The sequence below is a fragment of the Mandrillus leucophaeus genome, unplaced genomic scaffold (assembly GCF_000951045.1).
Source record: "Mandrillus leucophaeus isolate KB7577 unplaced genomic scaffold, Mleu.le_1.0 Scaffold213, whole genome shotgun sequence".
Lineage (NCBI taxonomy): Eukaryota > Metazoa > Chordata > Mammalia > Primates > Cercopithecidae > Mandrillus > Mandrillus leucophaeus.
In genome coordinates, this window is record NW_012102177.1 from 961,561 (window position 1) to 981,726 (window position 20,166).

General features: G+C 38.1%; 1 protein-coding gene across 2 annotated transcripts in view; it reads right to left on the reverse strand.

The window, feature by feature from the left end:
* MAP3K2 (mitogen-activated protein kinase kinase kinase 2) overlaps window positions 1-20,166 on the reverse strand; it is an 89,767-nt gene that overhangs the window by 13,450 nt on the left and 56,151 nt on the right. For both annotated transcript variants that reach the window (XM_011980484.1, XM_011980485.1), the window contains 10 exons: window positions 18,372-18,485; window positions 17,901-17,988; window positions 14,755-14,885; window positions 13,785-13,864; window positions 12,242-12,309; window positions 11,970-12,062; window positions 9,916-10,122; window positions 6,072-6,220; window positions 5,539-5,670; window positions 2,669-2,798 (listed from right to left, as the gene is read on the reverse strand). In XM_011980484.1, the coding sequence (XP_011835874.1) occupies window positions 2,669-2,798; window positions 5,539-5,670; window positions 6,072-6,220; window positions 9,916-10,122; window positions 11,970-12,062; window positions 12,242-12,309; window positions 13,785-13,864; window positions 14,755-14,885; window positions 17,901-17,988; window positions 18,372-18,485 (1,192 nt within the window). The remainder of the gene's footprint in view (window positions 1-2,668; window positions 2,799-5,538; window positions 5,671-6,071; window positions 6,221-9,915; window positions 10,123-11,969; window positions 12,063-12,241; window positions 12,310-13,784; window positions 13,865-14,754; window positions 14,886-17,900; window positions 17,989-18,371; window positions 18,486-20,166) is intronic.

Consider the following 20,166-nt stretch of genomic DNA (forward strand, 5'->3'; position numbering starts at 1 on the left):
TAATGCCAATATCTGTTCATTATTCTTTCTTCGCTTCTTAGCCAAAATACTTCTATGAAGATAAGTTTCCTTTCATCCATTATTTGGTCTTCAGTGGTCTAGTTTGTAATACAAATACAACAAAAACAAAGGCAGAAGAGAGCAAGTAGTTTTTGAAATAGTGAGTTGGTTCCCTAGCAACATAATCAATTCATTTTCATCCTAGGTTTCATTATGACTTCATGGGTCTAAACTGAAAACCAATCATCTTCCTTTTCTGTTACGATTTAAAAGTTGCTCATGGAAATTTGAGAAATACAGAAAAAGTATATAGGAGCCTGGCAACATAGCAATACCCTATCTCTACAAAAAAAAAAAGAAAAAATTTTTATTAACTGGGCATGGTGGTGTGTGCCTGTAGTCTCAGCTACTCGGGAGGCTGAGGTGAGAGGATTGGCTTGAACTCAACAGGCTGAAGCTTCAGTGAGCCATGATAGCACCACTTCACTCTAACCTGGGTGGCAGAGGGAGACCCTGACTCAAAAAAACCAAACAAACAAAGGCGGGGCGCAGTGGCTCACACCTGTAATCCCAGCACTTTGGGAGGCCAAGGCGGGCAGATCACCTGAGGTCGTGAGTTTGAGACCAGCCTGACCAACATGGAGAAACCCCATCTCTACTAAAAATACAAAATGAGCCAGGTGTGATGGCACATGCCAGTAATCCCAGCTACTAGCGAGGCTGAGGCAAGAGAATCTCTTGAACCCGGGGTGAGGGCGGAGGTTGCAGTGAGCCAAGATCGCACCACTGCACTCCAGCCCTGGGCAACAAGAGCGAAACTCCATCTAATAAAAAAAAAAAAAAGACCATCACTCATCCTGCCACTTGATGATAACCACCATCAATCATATGGAAATCTTCCTTCTAGGTCATACTTGAATTTTACAAACTTAAGATCATATTGCACACATCCAATTTTATATTTTATTTATTCTCTTATCAATACATTTGCCCTGTGCTTTAAAATCACCTTACTTCCAACCTCCTCATTTGACCAGGATGGCTCCTCACTTCTGGCAAAGTTTGAAGAAGATCCACTCAGCGGGTAGCTCCGTCAGCTCCTTTGCCTTGCCTCATTGTGAGGGCTAACGAGAAGCTGGCTTGAATGGACATTATTCATAACTGAATAACCTCTCTATGAGGTTCTTTAAGCTATCAGGTTTCATACTTAACGACTGAGGTCTGCCTAAGATGCGTAAATCATGAGCAATGTACCCATCTTTTCAGACTTACTCTAAGTCCCATTCTAGCATATGTGATCTGGCTTAGGCATTCTGCATTCGACTCCATCACCAGAACTGGTTAGGAATGTTCTCGTTGGTCTGAATATGGCCATAATTAGGATGTGCCACACCTCAAAGGGGAAGTGAAAGCCTGGGAGCTCATCAGAGTCCCCAACAAGATCAATGAATAGTACCTTTATACACGCAAATACAAATGTGTACACATACATATTTACAGTAATGCATTGCTTAATGATAGGGATGCATTCTGAAAAATGCATTGTTAGGCAATCTTGTCATTATGCAAACATCACAGAGTGTTTTTACACAAACCTAAATGGTATAGCCTACTACACACCTAGTCTATATGGTATAGCCACTGTTGTATATCTGGTCCATAATGACGTGGAAACATCATTATGTGGCACATTACTGTTTATTAACAAATGGGATCTCACTACATTAGGCTGGACTTGAACTCCTGGGTTCAAGCGATCCTCTTGCCTCAGCCTCCCAGGTAGCTGGGACTACAGTCATGCACCATCATGCCGCTATTCATTATTTTTATTTTTATTGATCAATTTATAAAATGATGTCTAAATTTGGGGCTACCACCTACCTTTACAGGACCAAACTTCCAGGTATGTTTTGTAGTATAGATTTTGAAGCATTCTTAAATTGTACTTATCCCCACCACTTGCTTTTGTGTGACTTCACGCATCTACCTACATCCTTTATCCCTGAAAACGGTTGAGTTTTTGAGTTTTAATGTCAGTTTGACATAGTTGGAGTTCATCAGAGCTCAGTTTGGGGTTCTTTTCTCCCCTCTCCCTTCCTTCTTTCCCTAGCTAGTGACATCCATTCCTCCTAGCTCAAATTTGATCTCAAGATAAAGTATGTCATCATAGCTAACTTTTAAGAGCTTTTTAGGTATCAGGCACTACTTTAAGCATATTGCATGCATTAACTCATTTACTCCTTTAGAGAATCCTATGAGCTGGATACTGTTATCTCCATCATTTAAGAAAGAGGAACTGAGAGACTGAGTAACTTGTCCAAGGTCACACAGTGTGGATAAAGCCCGAATCTGAATCAGGCCACCTGGCAGCAGGGCTCCTACTCTTGGCCAGCCTATCCTAATGCCTATGTAATATGTATGAAACATGATCTCACTTGTATGGTCTCTTAAACTTTACTGATTCTGTGAGCCCCCACAGTAGAGCTACCCATTTGGGAAGACAGGACTGGTGTGATAAAACACTGATGCAGTTCACAAGAAAGCAAGAGAACTGTTTCCCTGTTTCAGAGATAGATGAATTAATGTTAAATGTCTTATCCACATCACTTGTTTCATTCACATTCACAAAGAACTGTCTATTTAAAATAGAAAATACCTCATTACTTACCTTTGATATCTCTATGGACAATCATATTACTATGCAAATAATGGACACCCTCCAGAATCTGACGGGTGTATTTCCTAGTCACATTCTCAGTAAGAGCGCCATATGCTTTTAATTGGTCCTTAATTGAACCCTAGGAGAAAACAACAACAAAAACTACTGTATATGGTTTGAAATGAAAACTGCTATTAAATCTTTATTGGTAAAGAGGCCAGGAATTCTCATCTCACTTGTCTAAGCATGTCCTACTTGAATTTTATTTATTTTGTTCTTATTCTGTTTTTAAAGTATTTTATTGACATCTGCTGATTTTCTCAGGAAAAGGAATGGGTATAACTAGAAAGAACATATATGACATTTCTTTATATAAGAAAAAACTCAACACTCAAGTTCGAAACATGAGAACATACACAAAAGAACTTCAGATTTTCTCAAGTGTTTTTTAGGGCAGGATAAGGTGCCATCTCTGAGAAAGCTGAATCAGTCTGAAGTGAGGCATAGGTATTTGATTTTTGAAAAAGCTTCCCTAGTGATTCCAATGTACAAGTTTGATTAATCATCCCTTTAAAAGACAGAAATAAAATGCTTCCTGAGGGACAAATCTCTTTTTTGACAGGAAAATACATCCGAATCTTTCTGCCTTTCCTTGAATTTTGGTAAATGGTGTACTCTGTCATATGAAAGTAAATCCTTGGATTTTACAGATTTAACCATTTGTCCTTTCCACTGTTTATGAGCCATCCTTGGAGGGAGAGCATTTTGCAATTCTGTGGACCCAAACTTGTAAATCACACATATGGAAAGGAGCAAGGGTGCCCAGTCAACTACTGACACCTACAGTTCAGCACGGCTTGTTTGTTCAGTCTACTGTGTCTCTACCTGTAGGATTATACAGAAGAGGCCAGGCACAGTAGTTTATGCCTGTAATCCCAGCACTTTGGGAGGCTGAGGAAGGCAGATCACCGGAGGTCAGGAGTTCAAGACCAGCCTGGCCAACAGGGTGAAACCCCATGTCTATTAAAAATACAAAAATTACACAGGTATCGGCCGGGCATGGTGACTCATGCTTGTAATCCCATCACTTTGGGAGGCTGAGGCGGGTGGATCACCTGAGGTCAGGAGTTCAAGACCAGCCTGGCCAACACGGTGAAACCCCGTCTCTACTAAAAATACAAAAAATTAGCTGGGCGTGGTGGCGGATGCCTGTAACCCAGCTACTCAGGAGGCTGAGGCAGGAGAAATGATTTAATTCGGGAGGCAGAGGTTAAAGTGAGCCGAGATCGCACCACTACACTCCAGCCTAGGCAACAAAGCGAGACTCCATCTCAAAAAATAAAAATTATGGCCGGGAGCAGTGGCTCATGCCTGTAATCCCAGCACTTTGGGAGGCTGAAGCGGGTGCATCACCTGAGGTCAGCAGTTTGAGACCAGCCTGGCCAACACGGTGAAACCCCATCTCTACTAAAAATACAAAAATTAGCTGGGTGTGCTGGTGTGCACCTGTAATCCCAGCTACACGGGAGGCTGAGGCAGGAGAATTACTTGAACCGGGAGGCAGAGGTTGCAGTGAGCTGAGATCATGCCATTGCCCAGCCTGGGCAACAAGAGCGAAACTCCATCTCAAAAATAAATAAATAAAATAAAAATTATGGAAATACATGTATTTTTAAATGAGTAAACATATCAATCACCACCTTGAAAATCATTAATACTAGATGTACTCTATTAAAAAATAAAATATACATAATGACAGATGTCACAAATCACATTTTATAACTCCTAATGAAATTATAGACTCTAGTGATGACTATCAGTGCTAAAAACATTAGGTGGATGGTTGAAAAGGAACGGGCTATTCATATGTGCCACTGCTATATCTCATATTACTTTCTGGTCTGCAGGAAAAAACAAAACTTTACAGTGCAGGAATCAATATGTCAATCACCCTCATCTAATGATTGGTCTTTGCATTGCTACAGTGGAATAACCAGAATAACCAGAAACTGGCTCCTGATAGGATGCACAGCTTCATCTATGATGTATCAAATTTGAATGTGAATCTAATTTAGACCTCAGATCTAACTTGATAATAAATAAAGGGATAAAAGAACAAATTAAAATCCACATGCTCATTTCGGCAGCACACACACTAAAACTAGAATGATACAGAGAAGATCAGCACAGCCCCTGCGCAAGGATGACATGGAAATTTGTGAAGCATTCCATATAACTAAAAATATAAAAAATTTAAAACAAAAAACCAAAATCCACAAGAATGCAATTAGAGAAATCCATGAGAGTTTTTTGGGTTTTTTTTTTGCAAATTCTTCCAGATCCTGAGAGTGAAGACTCTTAACAGGCTATCTTCCTCTCTTTGTCAAATCTGTATCATGTACAAACTGACTGCTCTAGATAGTAATCCTAGCACTTTGGGAGGCCAAGGCAGAAGAATCACTGAGTTTGAAACCAGCCTAGGTAGCAGAGTGAGACCTTGCCTCTCTTTCTAAGAATTATAAAAAATTGTTTAAAAAGAGATAATTAAGGAGCATAACAATTAAATGTAATGTATCATCCTAGACTGGAACTTGGTGTGAATATATCAGCTATAATGGGCATTTTAGGGCATTTAAGGAAATCTCAAGATAGACTGCTAAGATGTCTGTAACCTACTTTAGAATACTTTAGCATTAATGAGTTAAAAAATACAAAGACAGATGAAGAGGACAGAAAATATAACCCAGCTCTAATTTAAAACTCTTTCAAAATGTCTTTAACTAGGGTTAACATTTTATAATCTACGTTTTTTTGGTCTTTCTTTTATTAACTGTAATTTTAAATGGAATGTGCATTTTCAAAAAGAGGTACTAACTTACCCCTGGCATATATTCCATAAATATGGAAAGTGTTTTTTCCTGGGGATCCCTCAAACAGCCATAATACTGAACAATTCGCTCATGCAGCAAGTTTTTCAGCAACTGAATTTCACATTCAAGTGCGTTTACTTCCTGAAAGAGACAATTCATTGTTAAGTCTTCAACCATGTCAGTAAAACCAAAAAATTCTAACTTCATGGACCATCAAGGTGATTTCATTCTGAAAATTCTAGTTCCCAGTAACAAATATCTGAAAGTCTCTAACCAATAACTTTTTAAACAGTCCTTGATGATATGCTAAAGCAACAGTGAATCAGATTAATATTATAACTGAAGTACTAAAAAAGAAAAATACATATTGAAAAGTAGATAAATATATCTAATCTGTTTTACAAATAATTTATACTAAAGAAAACTGTACTTTTTAGTAAAAATGCTTCTTATTTAGAATGGAAGGGGCTTAATGTTAAAAGAATAATAATAAATAAAGTTTCTTATAATGTGATAAAGTAAATGTGTGCAGTGATTTTTACCTTGCTGGTCTCAGGACTATCAGGATCAAACTGAACTTGCTTAACAGCCAATTCTCTTCCTGTATCAACATCATAACAGAGGTAGACCCTTCCAAAGGCTCCTTGGCCAAGCAGTTTGCCCAATCTCCAGTTGGTTGGAGCCCGAGGTGCTGAAAAAGAACACTTTCTTAAAGTGAAATATCAAACAGCACACAAATGGTTAATAACTAAATGAACATACTGCATTAGTGACATCCTCCATTGAATGTGCTTGGCTATAAGGGAAAATTATGATGATCCAAATTCACATAGGTACCGTCTTTCAAAATTTTCTCTTTCATCCATTTTCTACAAATCCTAAACCAAAAAACGATTCATATCCCAAGAGTCATTTTTTCCTGAAATTGTTTTCCTAATTACACGTGACAGCATCTTTCTTTCACTCAATCTAAGATGCCAAAGACTGTAAGATGCACCATTTCTAATCTTCACTGCAGTAATATTTGTACTTAGTTTTTCAGCCTCCACCTACAATGTAGAAAGCTGGAAAAAGTATCAATCCCATACAAACAAGAGAAATCTGGGTAATCTACAAAATTTAACTTTTATTGAACACATATCAAAAAGCTAAGATTGCAGGGCAACCAACTAACCTGAAATCGAAGGAAAAAGTGGCATCTCCAAGGAGAGACAGAACAGAAGCACTGACTCACTTATGGCAAAGCACAGAGAAAGACCCACACCAGCAGGGAAGAATTCACCTCCATTTTAAACAAATGTGGGCTGGCATGAGAGTATTGAACCCTTGGGAGATCCAGACACAGGTGAGCTCACACCTGCTCAAAGTCTTTTCTGTGGACCTCTACCATGCACTGACAGGGGCAGGAGACACCAGGGAAAGCCTCCCTTGGTAGTCAAGGCCTGGAGAAGGGGAATGGCCCACTGTTGTGGGAAATGCAGAAAGCCCTTCCACACCCCTCTCCCCTAAGAAACAAGAGCCTCAGCTGCTGGAGAAAGCAGAAAACCGTGTCCCCCCTGCGTTACAGGTAAAGACCTACTGAGACTAGGGGAATAAGAAAGAAAGAAAACAAACAAACAAACAAACTCTACCCCTCACAGAGAAGCTGGAAACCTTCTGCGACCCTGACCATTAGAGCACTCCTACTCCTGGAAGATGGGTAAGCCCATCTCTGAGAACGGAGGCGATAAAGCCTGCCTAAGACTGAAGCTGGATAGGACAACACAGAACCCTCTATTCTGCCTCCCCATCCTAGGCTTGCAAGTAGCAGCAATCCACTACTGAGAGCACAAGGCCATAGAGAGATCCTCCCTCTCTGAGAAGTAGGCACAAAAGGAAGGTCAAGGCCGGGTGCAGTGACCCACACCTGTAATCCCAGCACTTTGGGAGGCCAAGGCAGGTGGATTACCTGAGGTCAGGAGTTCAAGACCAGCCTGGCCAATGTGGCAAAACCCCATTTCTACTTAAAAAAAAAAAAAAAAAAAAGCCAGGTGTGGTGGCGGACACCTGTAATTGCAGCTACTTGGGAGGCTGATGCAGGAGAATCGCTTGAACCCGGGAGGGGGAGGTTGCAGTGAGCCAGTATCGCGCCCCTGCACTCCAACCTGGGCAACTCCATCTCAAAAAAACAAAAAAAAACAACGCTGATGGAGCAGGACGGCTGAGAAAATCCCTTTAGGAAACCAGTACAAAGTAATTCGAAGAATTTAATGTCAGTGGTACACAGGGACCACGGCAACAACAAAATCCAAACCCAGCTCAACTCCTGACTAGACTGACTCAGCTTCTCATAGTTACGGCCTAGCAGAAGAAGAGCTGTGCCTATTTCCAGGCATACATTCTATTCACCTCCTCCTTTATCCTATACATGATATCTGGCATTCACTGTAAAATGATGGCACAAAAAAGCAACCCTTCCAAAGAAAATCAAGAGAGAAAGCAATTAATACAACCAGACTCAGAAGGTTCAGACGGGAAATTTAAAATAACTTGACTAACATGTTAAAGGTTCTAATGGAAAAGGTAGACAACATGCATGAACAGATGGTGAACAGAGCAATGGAAACTACAGGAATGAGTCACATGAAAATGCATGAAATAAAGAACAATGACAGAAATTAAGAATTCCTTCAACAGGATCATAAATAGATGCAAAAAGGCTGAGGAAAGAATCAGTGAACCTGAAAATAGATCAATGGGGCCAGAGAGAGGGGGTGGGGAGGGGGAGAGAGAGAGTGTGTGTGTGTGGGAGAGGGAGAAAAAACAGAGGTATGAGACAGTATCAAATAGTCTAGTGTACAGGTAATAGGAATCCCAAAAGAAAAAGGAAGAATGAGACAGAAAAAATACTTGGAGAGGTAACAACTGAGAACTTTCCACAAACTATAAATATAATAAACTGAAAGAACACCAGCTGGGAACCCTACACAAATATACCTAGACACATCTTATTCACACTGTAGAAAATCAAAGACAAAATCTTGAAAGCAGCTGGGACAGCTGTGGGGGAAGAAAGCATATTACATATGGAGGAACAGAGATAAGAATTATAGCAGATTTCTCTTCAGGAAGTATATACGCCAGAAGACAATGGGACAATAGCTTTAAAGTGCTAGAAAGGCCAGGTGCAGTGGCTCACACTGTAATTCCAGCACTTTGGGAGGTTGTGGCAGGTGGATCAGCTTAAGCCCAAGAGTTCAAGACCAGCCTGGGCAACACAGCAAAACCCTGTCTCCACAAAAAATACAAAAATTATCTGGGCATGGTGGTGCATGCCTGTAGTGCCAGATACTTGAGAGTCTGAGGTGGGAGAATTGCTTGAGCCCAGGAGGCAGAGGTTGCAATGAGTTGAGATTGCACCACGGCCTGAGTGACAGAGTGAGATCCTGTCGCAAAAATGAAGGAGAAATACAGACTTTTTTCAAACAAACAAAAGCTGAATGAACTTACTACCAGCAAGTCTATTTTACAAGAAAGGTTAAAATGCAGTTTTTCAGGCAGAAGAAATTTGATACCCAACAGATCTTGGATCTGTCTTTGTTTATATAGATTTTGGATCTATACAAAGATCTATAAAAATGAATATACTGAAAATATATAATAAAAGACATTTTTCTCTTATTTTTAATCACTTCAAAAGATAGCTGTCTAAAGCAAAAATAACAGCAATATAGCATGGGGTCAATATGGATAGAAAAGTAAACTATGACACACTAGCACAAAAAAGGAATTCAGAATATGTAAATAGTGCTGTAACAAACATCTTCGAGCATGAATCTTTGTACGCACTGATTACATAATAAGGTCTAAATGCTTTGCAATCCGGCCTGAGTTACCACTGTAGGCCTATTCCCACTATTTCAAGTAAGATACCCCCACATCAGCCAAAAATTGAACTATTCACCATTTTTAGATGATGTTATGGCCTCTTGCACATTATCTCCTCAGCTGGTGATTTCTACTCACATTTAAATGCTATACAATTATTTCTCCATATATCATCTACCCCATTAGATTATGTCTTAAGAGATTATGTTTGAAATCTCAGTGGCAGGCATTCAACCTCAGTGGCAGGCATTCAACAAGGATACGTGAAATGAATGGATAAAAAATGACTATTTGGTAATAGTTTTCCTAATACAAGTGAAGAACAGAATTATCTAAGGTAATTAACAGTGATACCATGCTTATACCTGACATTCCAGCTACCTTTAGAAACACCATTATTACCTTTTTTGAGTAGTTCATCTGACCCCAAAAACTCACTTAGGATTTATTCCTTTTAATACTATAAAATTCTGCAAAGGTTCTGCTCTACATTTCACTATGCCAAGTTCTATTACTTACAACGGCTGGGTGGGCTGATGTCCATTACGGTCAAAGTAGGATTGTCTATGTCACTTCCCCTTCTTCTTATTCGACTATCATCATACTCTGGGGTAAAGATACTGCTTCCACTACTGGTGCTTAAGGAGTGATCAGTAGGACTGAAACTCACAGGAGACCGGAAGCTGGTCCCCTGGGTCCTTCTAGCTCTTGGAAAAGTTTTACGACCTACAAAATGAAAAGAGAATGACCTTATACCTTTTATTAATATGTTGTACTTTTAAAGTATTTAAAATTTGTAATGTAGAGAATAGAAATTTGTCCTGTGACTAGGCTAAGAAACTGAAATAGCAATGATTCGGTGGGAAAAAATAAACAGAACCTGAATATGAATTCAAATCTCTTATGATAAAACATGTATGAGTGTGCTCACACACACATACACACACAAATCATAAAAAGGAACCTCCTCACTTCTGGAGAAAAAGGAGAAAAAAAATTTACTCTTATTTCCAATAATGATTTTAAAATCTAAAACAAAGATTCAAAAGTTCATAGGTAGTAATTTCTTTTCTTTTGGAGACAGAGTTTCACTCTTGTTGCCCAGGCTGGAGTGCAGTGGTACAATCTTGGCTCACTGCAACCTCCACCTCCCAGGTTCAAGTGATTCTCCTGTCTCAGCCTCCCAAGTAGCTGGGATTACAGGCGCCCACCACCATGCCCAGCTAATTTTTCATATTTTCAGTAGAGACGGGGTTTCATCACGTTGGCCAGGCTGGTCTCGAACTCCTGACCTCAGGTGATCCACCCACCTCGGCCTCCCAAGGTGCTGGGATTACAGGCATAAGCCACCGCACCTGGCAAGTAATTTTTTTTCTTAAAGGGATGATGTAAGTATCAATCTCATCATCAAGGAGTAATTTTCTAATATCATTTAAAAATTACTTCTTTTGGATGGGTGCAGTGGCTCATGCCTGTAATTCCAGCAATTTGGGAGGCAAAGGCAGGCAGATCACCTGAGCCCAGGAGTTTGAGACCAGTCTGGGCAACATGGCGAAACCCCATCTCTACTAAAAATATAAAAATTAGGCTGGGCACAGTGGCTCACGCCTGTAATCCTAGCACTCTGGGAGGCCGAGGCGGGTGAATCACTGAAGATCAGGAGTTTTGAGACCAGCCTGGCCAACACGGCAAAACCCCGTCTAGACTAAAAATACAAAAATTAGCCAGGTGTGGTGGCGGGCACCTGTAATCCCAGCTACTTGGGAGGCTGAGGCAGGAGAATCCCTTCAACCCAGGAGGCAGAGGCTGCAGTGAGCTGAGATCGTGCCACTGCACTCTGGCCTGGGAGAAAGAGCAAGACTCCACCTCAAAAAAAAAAAAAAAAAAAAATTAGCCAGGCATGGTGGCATGCACCTATAATCCCAGCTACTTGGGAGGCTGAGGCAGAAGAATCGCTTGAACCAAGGAGGTGGAGGGTGCAGTGAGCAGAGATCATGCCACTGCACTCCAGCCTGGGTGACAGAGTGAGACTCTGTCTAGGGGGAGAAAAAAAGAAAGAAAATTACTCCATTTTGGCCAGGTGCAGTGGCTCACACCTGTAATCCCAGCACTTTAGGAGGCTGAGGCAGGAGGACTGCTTGAGCCCAAGACTTCAAGACCAGCCTGGGCAACATGGTGGGACACTCTCTGCACAAAAAAAATTTTTTAATTAGCTGGGTGTGATGGCAAATGCCTGTAATGGCACACATCTGAACTCAAGAAGCCAAGGCAGGAAGACCACTTGAGCCCAGGAATTTGAAGTTACAGTGAGCTAAGATCATGCCGCAGCACTCCTGCCTGGGCAGCAAAACTTTGGCTCTTAAAACAAAAAAGTATTCCTTTTCTTTAAGGTACAGCCAAGTCTTATAAGTTGACATAAAGCCAAAATGCCCATTATATTTTTGTTATAACACAATTTCCTCATATTTTTCTAATGGTATTACATAAATATGAGGTTTAAAAATTTTTTTTTTAATTTATTTTCGTTGTTGAGATTTTTAACTGTTCTTGTGGTCTAACTGCCAGAAACTTACCATCATTATACTCTTGATGATGATATGAAACATGATACCTTCTTGGATATGTTCCTCCTTTTCCAAATTTCTCAAAGATAGGGTTATCATAGTCTGTTAAGACATATAAGATGGTTATCTTTTATTTTAAAAAATAGTTAAATATTTCTAATGATGAAAAGCACATTTATAAATTTTTATTTGACTTTTCAAAAATCTCCCCTCTCCTTCCCAGCCAAAACATTATCCAATGACATAAACATTTAAACATTTAGAATTTATTAAAGTCTAACCTGAAAATTCCTGATGATTATCTGGGTAGCTCTGTGCTCTAGGCATTCGTGATTTTGGATAGCTCTCTCTATAAAGAAAAAAATGTCACATTAAGTTTACAGTAAGTACGTAAGACATTAAAAAAATCTTTAAGCAATATCTATATCTGTGCCTCTCTGTATGGGTGTGTGTAAAGGAGCTCACTTTGAAAGGTTAGCGTAACTAAAAAAGAAAAACTACACTAACTTGGTACATGTAGGCAAAGAGCCTGGCTTTAAAAATTAACCTTACAGTACAGTGGAAGAATGATGTATTTTGGAATCATAGGTGTTTCTAAGCACTGTGTTTCAATCCAAGCTCTGCCACTTAACTATGTAACCTTGGCAAATCACCCTTCTGCATCAACAAAAAAGAATTTCCAACTAATCAAGTGTATACAAGTAAGGTGTCCAGGATAGTTTTTTGCAAATGGTGAGTACTCAAAATATATAGCTTTCTCATTACTACTTCCGTGAATTTCTTAAATGTCTACCTTGAGGTCGACATTGACACATACAGAAATTTCATATACATGGACAAAAGAAACTTAAATGTGCATTCCCATACAGTATTAGTTATTTTTTCAGAATTTGCTTTCATAAAGCAATTCCAGAGAGGATTACCAAGAATACTGTCCTACTGAGAGCAGAAGGGGGAGCACTTGTAACAAAAAATTCATATTTTGCAACTTCATCCTGCTCATATTCCTGAACAGCTTTTTCACAAAAGTACTTAAATGTTTGCCTACACGTACCAACATGGCACAGTGGGCTACAATTACCAATAATTTAAATTATTTCTAATCTGGTGCCAGAATGAACATAATCCTGAACAGGTGAAATAACTTAGGAAATCTCCAAAAACAAACACATTAATGTAAAAGTTGATAGCACTTTCACAAACACAGTTTTAAAAGTAAATGTACATAAATTCTAAATTTGATTTGCCTTCAAACACACAATTTTGACATGCAGGAATACTCAAACTATTATAATCAGGTATCATTTTTAATAACAAAGATACTGAATTCCATGAGGTAAAGGGATTTATACACACTGTGCAAAAATTAATCTGCCATCAGTATATACAAGTACCAATTATATTCCTCTGAATGTAGCACAAAAAAGTTACTGATAATTCAACATGCTATCTGTATGAATATTTACCCATATCTATTAAAAAAGAAAAACTACTATAAACTGAGCATGGTGGTTCATGTGTGTAATCCCAGCGCTTTAGGAGGCCAAGGCAGGAGGATAGCTTGAGCCCAGGAGTTCGAGATCAGCCTGGGTAACAAAGTGAAACCCCCATCTCTACAAATAATACAAACAACTTAGCCAGATGTGGTATTAATAGCAAATGCCTTTGGTCCTAGCTCCTCAGGGGTCAGAGGTGGGAGGACTGATAGAGCTCAAGAGGTCAAGGCTGTAGTAAGCTGCATTCAAGTCACTGCACTCCAGCCTGGGTGACAGCAAAACTCTGTCTCAAATAAACAAACCATCCAAAAACTACAATAAATATTACCCATCCAAAGGACTATCAAGTGATGGACAACTTCCTGAGCCAGAATTTTCAGGGCTGCTTAAAGATAACGGATCCAGCATCTAGGACAAAAAAGCAGTTCCACCATGATTCAATTAGATATAACCAAAAGTTGCTTATTAAAAAAAACCTTCCTTAATGAGACATACTTCATGTAACATAAAATTCACCCATTTAAAGTATACAAGTCAAGGCTTTTAGAATACTGAGAGCTGTGCAACCCTCACTCACCACAATTTTAGAATAATTCCATACTCAATAGTGGTCACTCTCCAGAGTTACTCATTTTCAAATGTCCCTTGTAAGCAAGCCACGACTTCAAAATTTCCTAAGAGAAAAATATTCTTTCTCTATAGACTATTGACTAAATAATTAAAAGCTACAACATTTCACACTATTTTGCTTACTGAAAACTGAACAATGGCCCCACCCAAACTGAGACTAATGACACTATGACTGTTACATTATTAGAAAATGTGAACTACTATAATAGTGTGAACATATAATGCAATGCAATGTTAAGGGAATAATAGCAACTCCATGAAAACATTTTAATACTATAAAACTGAAGTATTTTTTAAATGTTTCCGAAAGTTTACAAACCTCAGTTTCATGAAGTTAAATATTTGTAGTTTCATTCGATCTTTCAAATGTTTAAAAAAAACCAATCTGGCTATTAATTCCAGGATTACAAAGCAAATGCATTATCATTCACTCACTCTCATTCATTCACTTACTGAGCAATAAAAAACCAGCTGTATTCCAGCTTTCTTTACACAGGCACAAGTACATTAACGGGCATTTTCCTATATTTTTTCTATTTTGTTCAGTTAAGAAGATAGGTAATTAGAGACAAGATAACACACACACACACACCCAGTTACCTGCCAGATCACACTGACCCTGACAACATCTCTTTAAATTAAATTTAAAAACTCAAACTTTTGCTTACTTGGTCCATGCTCTCTGGAATGAATTCTCCTTCACTGTTGATACTAGTAAATGACCCATTTCGGGCAACCTGGTGTAATTCATCTGGAATGTATCCTGGGGGAGGAGAACTTCTATCTCTACTAGTAGGACCTCAAGGAAGAAAAATAATGTAATTTATAATTATAGGCAAGGGAATCAAGTTTTGTTTTAAATAGGCTATATTTCTGAATTATATCAATAATATTTTCAGCAAAAGAAAATTCAGTTTTTATTAAAACTTGTCAGAACATTCATTTGTAAAACTTCAAATAGTTTTATAACCTTTGTAAATTCCCACCCTATCATAATTATTAACCTCACCATAATATTACTTTTATACTCACTAGGTAGTATCGTATTCTGACTGCTAATGGGATGATAATACAATATAGATTTCCGGCATTAAGACAGTTTAAGTAATCACATCTCTTATGAGACAATAACCCACTTTATTTTACTTGGTTCTGTGGAAATGATGCTATATTTATTAGTACAGTGTCTCACCTTTCCTCATAGTTTTTTGAAATTAAACTATAAGACAGATATGGGGAAGTTATGTGAGCATTTAAGTTCTGGTCCAATTTAAAGCAAAAAAGGTTTCAGCTTTATGTAAAGGAGTCATTGTGAGTATATGCAAGCATTTGTTAGTGAGACAGGGAGAAAGAAGAGAGCAAAATGATTACCAAGACATGTGCACAAAAGAGAATACTGTCTACACTTGTCTGTAAAATGATTAGGAGCTCAATTTGAGTCACGATTGATTTAGGCTTCATAACAACTGTAGCCACAATAATATTGGTCCCTAATATTTTTATTCCTTCCATATCCCCGTGCTTACAAAAGAAGATCAATATAGTCAACTACTAAAAGGAGATAGAACTAAAAAAAAAAAAAAAAAAAGGCTATGAAAATTTTGTCTCCCTATTTGACAACCCATTTTTCACAGTAATGCATATGCCAATGCACTCTTGGTTGAGACCTGTTTATCAGCATACACTCCTAACCTAAAGGAGTTTTTCCTCTATCTCCCTTTTATAAAAACAATTAAAGAAAACAACTGCCAACATATAAGAAAAATAATGGTCATATCTAGCAAAGCCATTCAAAGTTTAAAGCAGTGCCAATAAAAGACCACTAATTCTATACTTCATGATTTCCAGTTTCTTCCTATGCTCGCACTGACGTCAAGAATATTTATTAGAATAAGATTGAGGTATTCAGTGTAATTTTAATTCAAAATATATTTAAAATGTCAATTTAATTAGTGCATTTAGCTTGCTCTGTCTAATGCAACTAAAGTGAATTAGAGCTAGGCACCGTGGCTCACGCCTGTAATCCCAGCACTTTGGGAGGCCGAGGTGGATGGATCACATGAGCTCAGGAGTTCGAGACTAGCCTGGCCAACATGCTGAAACTCCATCTCTACTAAAAATATAAAAATTAGCCAGGCATGGTGGCAGGTGCCTGTAATCTTAGTTATAAAGTGAATTAACAATTTTTTAATAAAATGACAAGTACCATAATGTGATAAGAAATGGAGATAAAGAAATGTACAATGAACATCTGAGCTTTGTACAATGTACAAATGTACAATGAGCTTTCTAGTTTGAAAAGTAAAATGTACAAGTGTTCTCTCAATTTAATGCTACAACAATCCCATGACTTAAAGAAGAAGACACATTTACTGGTCTCAGGTTCATCAGAGAGCTGGAATTTGAATTTGGCTATTTCAAATGTTCTTTCACCAAATTTTAAAACTGTATCGAAATACATCTGAACGAAAAGGACAAGCCATTTGTATTTTGCTTGTGTATCACCTCTGCTGCTCACATTTCTGCATTCCTGAAACCCAAAGTAGGACTTATGTAAGACAGACACTTAGAAGAAAATGGTCATAAAATAGCTTCTTCTGGGGACCAAAAGAGAACACGAATAATGTCTATTGTTTCGGTGGTTCACAGGCCAATTCAATTTTTTCTTTGATTATCAACAATCCTCTTCTGTTACCAATCTCTTTCAGATTCCCAACCACATTTATTTTGACCCACTCTCCTGCGTCCTCCTATTCATCTGTTTTTCCTCCTCTTTACCTTTTCTCTTTTAAATCCGCCCCTCATACATGTTTTCATGCCATCTTTAATGGCCATACTCACTGCCCTCTCTGTAAGAACATTTATACCAGCAGTTTTTTGAAACAATGTAATGCTTTTATCAAATAAAAATGTAGATTATCAATGTTTTATACAAATTGAAGAACAGACAGAATGGAGAGTTCAGAGTATCTATGTCCAACTCATGTTGCAAAAATAAAGCCGCCTTAAAAACACAGCATGCAAAATCTTTATTTCTTTATATCATAATCTTAACAATAAATGGCAAATGAAAACAAATAATAATAAAGTAATAATAAAGCATAATATAAAAATTCTTAGTATCTTTATTTTGACAGCATTCTTGGCAATCACTAAAACCTGAGAGAAAGGCTTGTGAATTTACAGTCTATTAATTTTAATATATTATAATTACTTCCTTTAATTTTTTTCCTCCATTCTATTTGTATGATTAAAACTTTTTTTTTTTTGAGATGGCGTCTCGCTTTGTCACCACGCTGGAGTGCAATGGCACAATCTCCGTTCACTGCAACCTCCACCTCCTGGGTTCAAGCAATCCTCTTGCCTCAACCTCCTGAGTAGCTGGGACTACAGGTATGTGCCACCATGCCCAGCTAATTTTTGTAATTTTAGTAAAGATGGGGTTTCACCATGTTGGCCAGGATGGTCTTGATCTCTTGACCTTGTGATCTGCCCGCCTTGGCCTCCCAAAGTACTGGGATTACAGGCATGCGCTACCGCACCCAGCCTAAAACCTCTTTAAAGTTTTATTTGAATTTGTTGACATTAAAATACCCTGAATATATAAACAAAGAATTTAAGTTGGAGATTACTAATCCTGTAAACTTGAATTTCCAAGGGACATCAAATAAATAATGTATTTAACTTAAATTACAGGAAGTAGAGAAACAGGATATTAGTTATCAGGAATATGTTTAGGTGCTGCACTACATTAAAGGATGGAGATGAAATTGAGAAATCATTCATTTCGTAATTCAGACACCAGCTTTCTTACCTATTATAGAAAGCCGTTTTTTCCTCTCTGCTCCAAATACTGTATTATCCAAATCTTCTAGTGATGGCAATGGTTCTAAATTAGTAGCCTACAAAGGAGAAAAGATAGTTAATGCTGTTCTTCCTCCTTGGGGCTTTAAACAGAATCCTCTCCCCTACCAAGTACAAACCATTTTATATAGTTTGTGAGCCTTAATCAAATCTTCTCTTTGAAATTTTAATTCTAACATAATTCTTTCTAAGTTGTCAGTTTCTATTAGCTTCATATGTACAACATATTATAGTTATGTATAACTATGACTGTGGTTTTGAGGAGCAAGGATATTAATGTATAGTAATTAAAGGATGTAAGTTTACATTTGATCATAATGAAAATATTGCAATGATTATAGAATATAATTATGTTTCATATATTAACTTTTACAAGCCTAAGTCCTATAATTCTTACTGAAAAAAATATCCCAAGTCATACCTGTGTACTTCCATTTATTACAAGTAATATCTTGAGGCTCTTCATATGAATACTACGATCCAGCAGTTCCACAGCTTTGTCCAAGTCATCTTGAGTAGTTAATGGAATTACCAACTAAAAACAAACATAAGGAATCATGCAGCTATCTCACCAGGTCAAGTCTTCCACGAGCATCTCCACTACTAAGGAATTACAAATGTCCAAATGCCTTGCTCTGTGATTTGTTCCTATGATGAAAGTCTGAATGTGTACGTGTAGATTGTTTTGCCCTCCTCATTCTACCACCACTAAAATCTTAGAATGAACATAGATGTTTTTAAATTTGTCTTTATTAATCATTACATTATTTTAGAAAATAACATTTAAAGATTAATTTTCTAGGATATTTCCATAATATTGCTAAATTTAAGTTATAGTATGTTTGCCCCCAAAAAGCATGAAGGAGTACAGACAAAGACCATATGAAATAAAGGTACTACTTTTCTTCTGTATAGATGAAACTCAGTTCTTTTTTCAATAGTAACCACAAATTTGTACTCTCAGCTGGTGTGCTCTTCAACATACCAGCATCCTGAGTACCTGCCATGGAGGACAGCTGCCATGGAGGGGTACCGCTAGTAACATATCTGCAATCTACGGCCCACCTAGAGTTCTTCTCTCTGAGCCTGGTGACCTGACTACTATACACTAAAACAAATAAGCTAATGAGTTAACTATTCCATAGTAAACCCTCAATGTGGAATCTGCTTTCATTAGTCTTCCCATGCAGCAGATGTTATAGAGGACAAAAGCACCTAAGAGGTCTATGAGAAAAAGCATAATTCATACAATTTAAGAAAATAAAAATACCTTTTTTTAAAAAAAAAGTCAATTTAGTAACTTAAGAAGACTCTGTCAAGAACATCGAAGTATACTCCATTTCATTGAAAGAGGAACAGAATAAAAACAAGTGAACATATTCTGCACTAGTTAACCTGCTCTACTTAGCACAATACACGAGCCATTCAAATGCAAGGCTGAGTTAATTTGGAGTCTCTACAGTACAAATTCTTTGAGGACAAGGACCCCCATACCAGCAGTGAGCAAAGAGCAGACAACCTGGTAAATGCTGTTTAATAAATATCACAGTGGTAAAAGCTCAATCTGAACCCAACCCACTAGCTGGTATGGTGTGTGTTCATTCTGCAGACTTCTTTATGAAAAAAGTCCTTGAGGTTTTTGATTTTTTGTTTTGAGATGGAGTCTCACTGTCACTCAGGCTAGAGTACAGTGGCAATCTCAGCTCACTGCAACCTGACTCCTGGGTTCAAGTGATTCTCCAGCCTCAGCCTCCCCAGTAGCTGGGTTTACAGGCATGCACCACCACGTGTGGCTAATTTTTGTATTTTTAGTGGAGACAGGGTTTCACCATGTTGGCCAGGCTGGTCTCAAACTCCTGACCTCAAATGATCTGCCCACCTGGGCCTTCTCAAGTGCTGGGATTACAGGCGTGAGCCACCTCACCCAGCCAAAAAAGTCCTTGTTATAAGAAATGCTGCCAGACACAAAAATAAAGAAAGATTCATGTGAATTCCCTCAGACAATCTGCCTGCACTTACTTACTCTGTTCTTAAAATATAATCCCAATTTCTGTTTGTAGCTAATTTTGTATTACTGTAAGTGACCAACTAACTGGGCTCTTTTTGCTCTATGAGAATTTTTTTCTAATAAAATACAATTATCAACTGTTTGGTATCATAGAACAAGCTTGATCTACTGATCTACTTATATACATTTCTATTTCCCACCAATTATG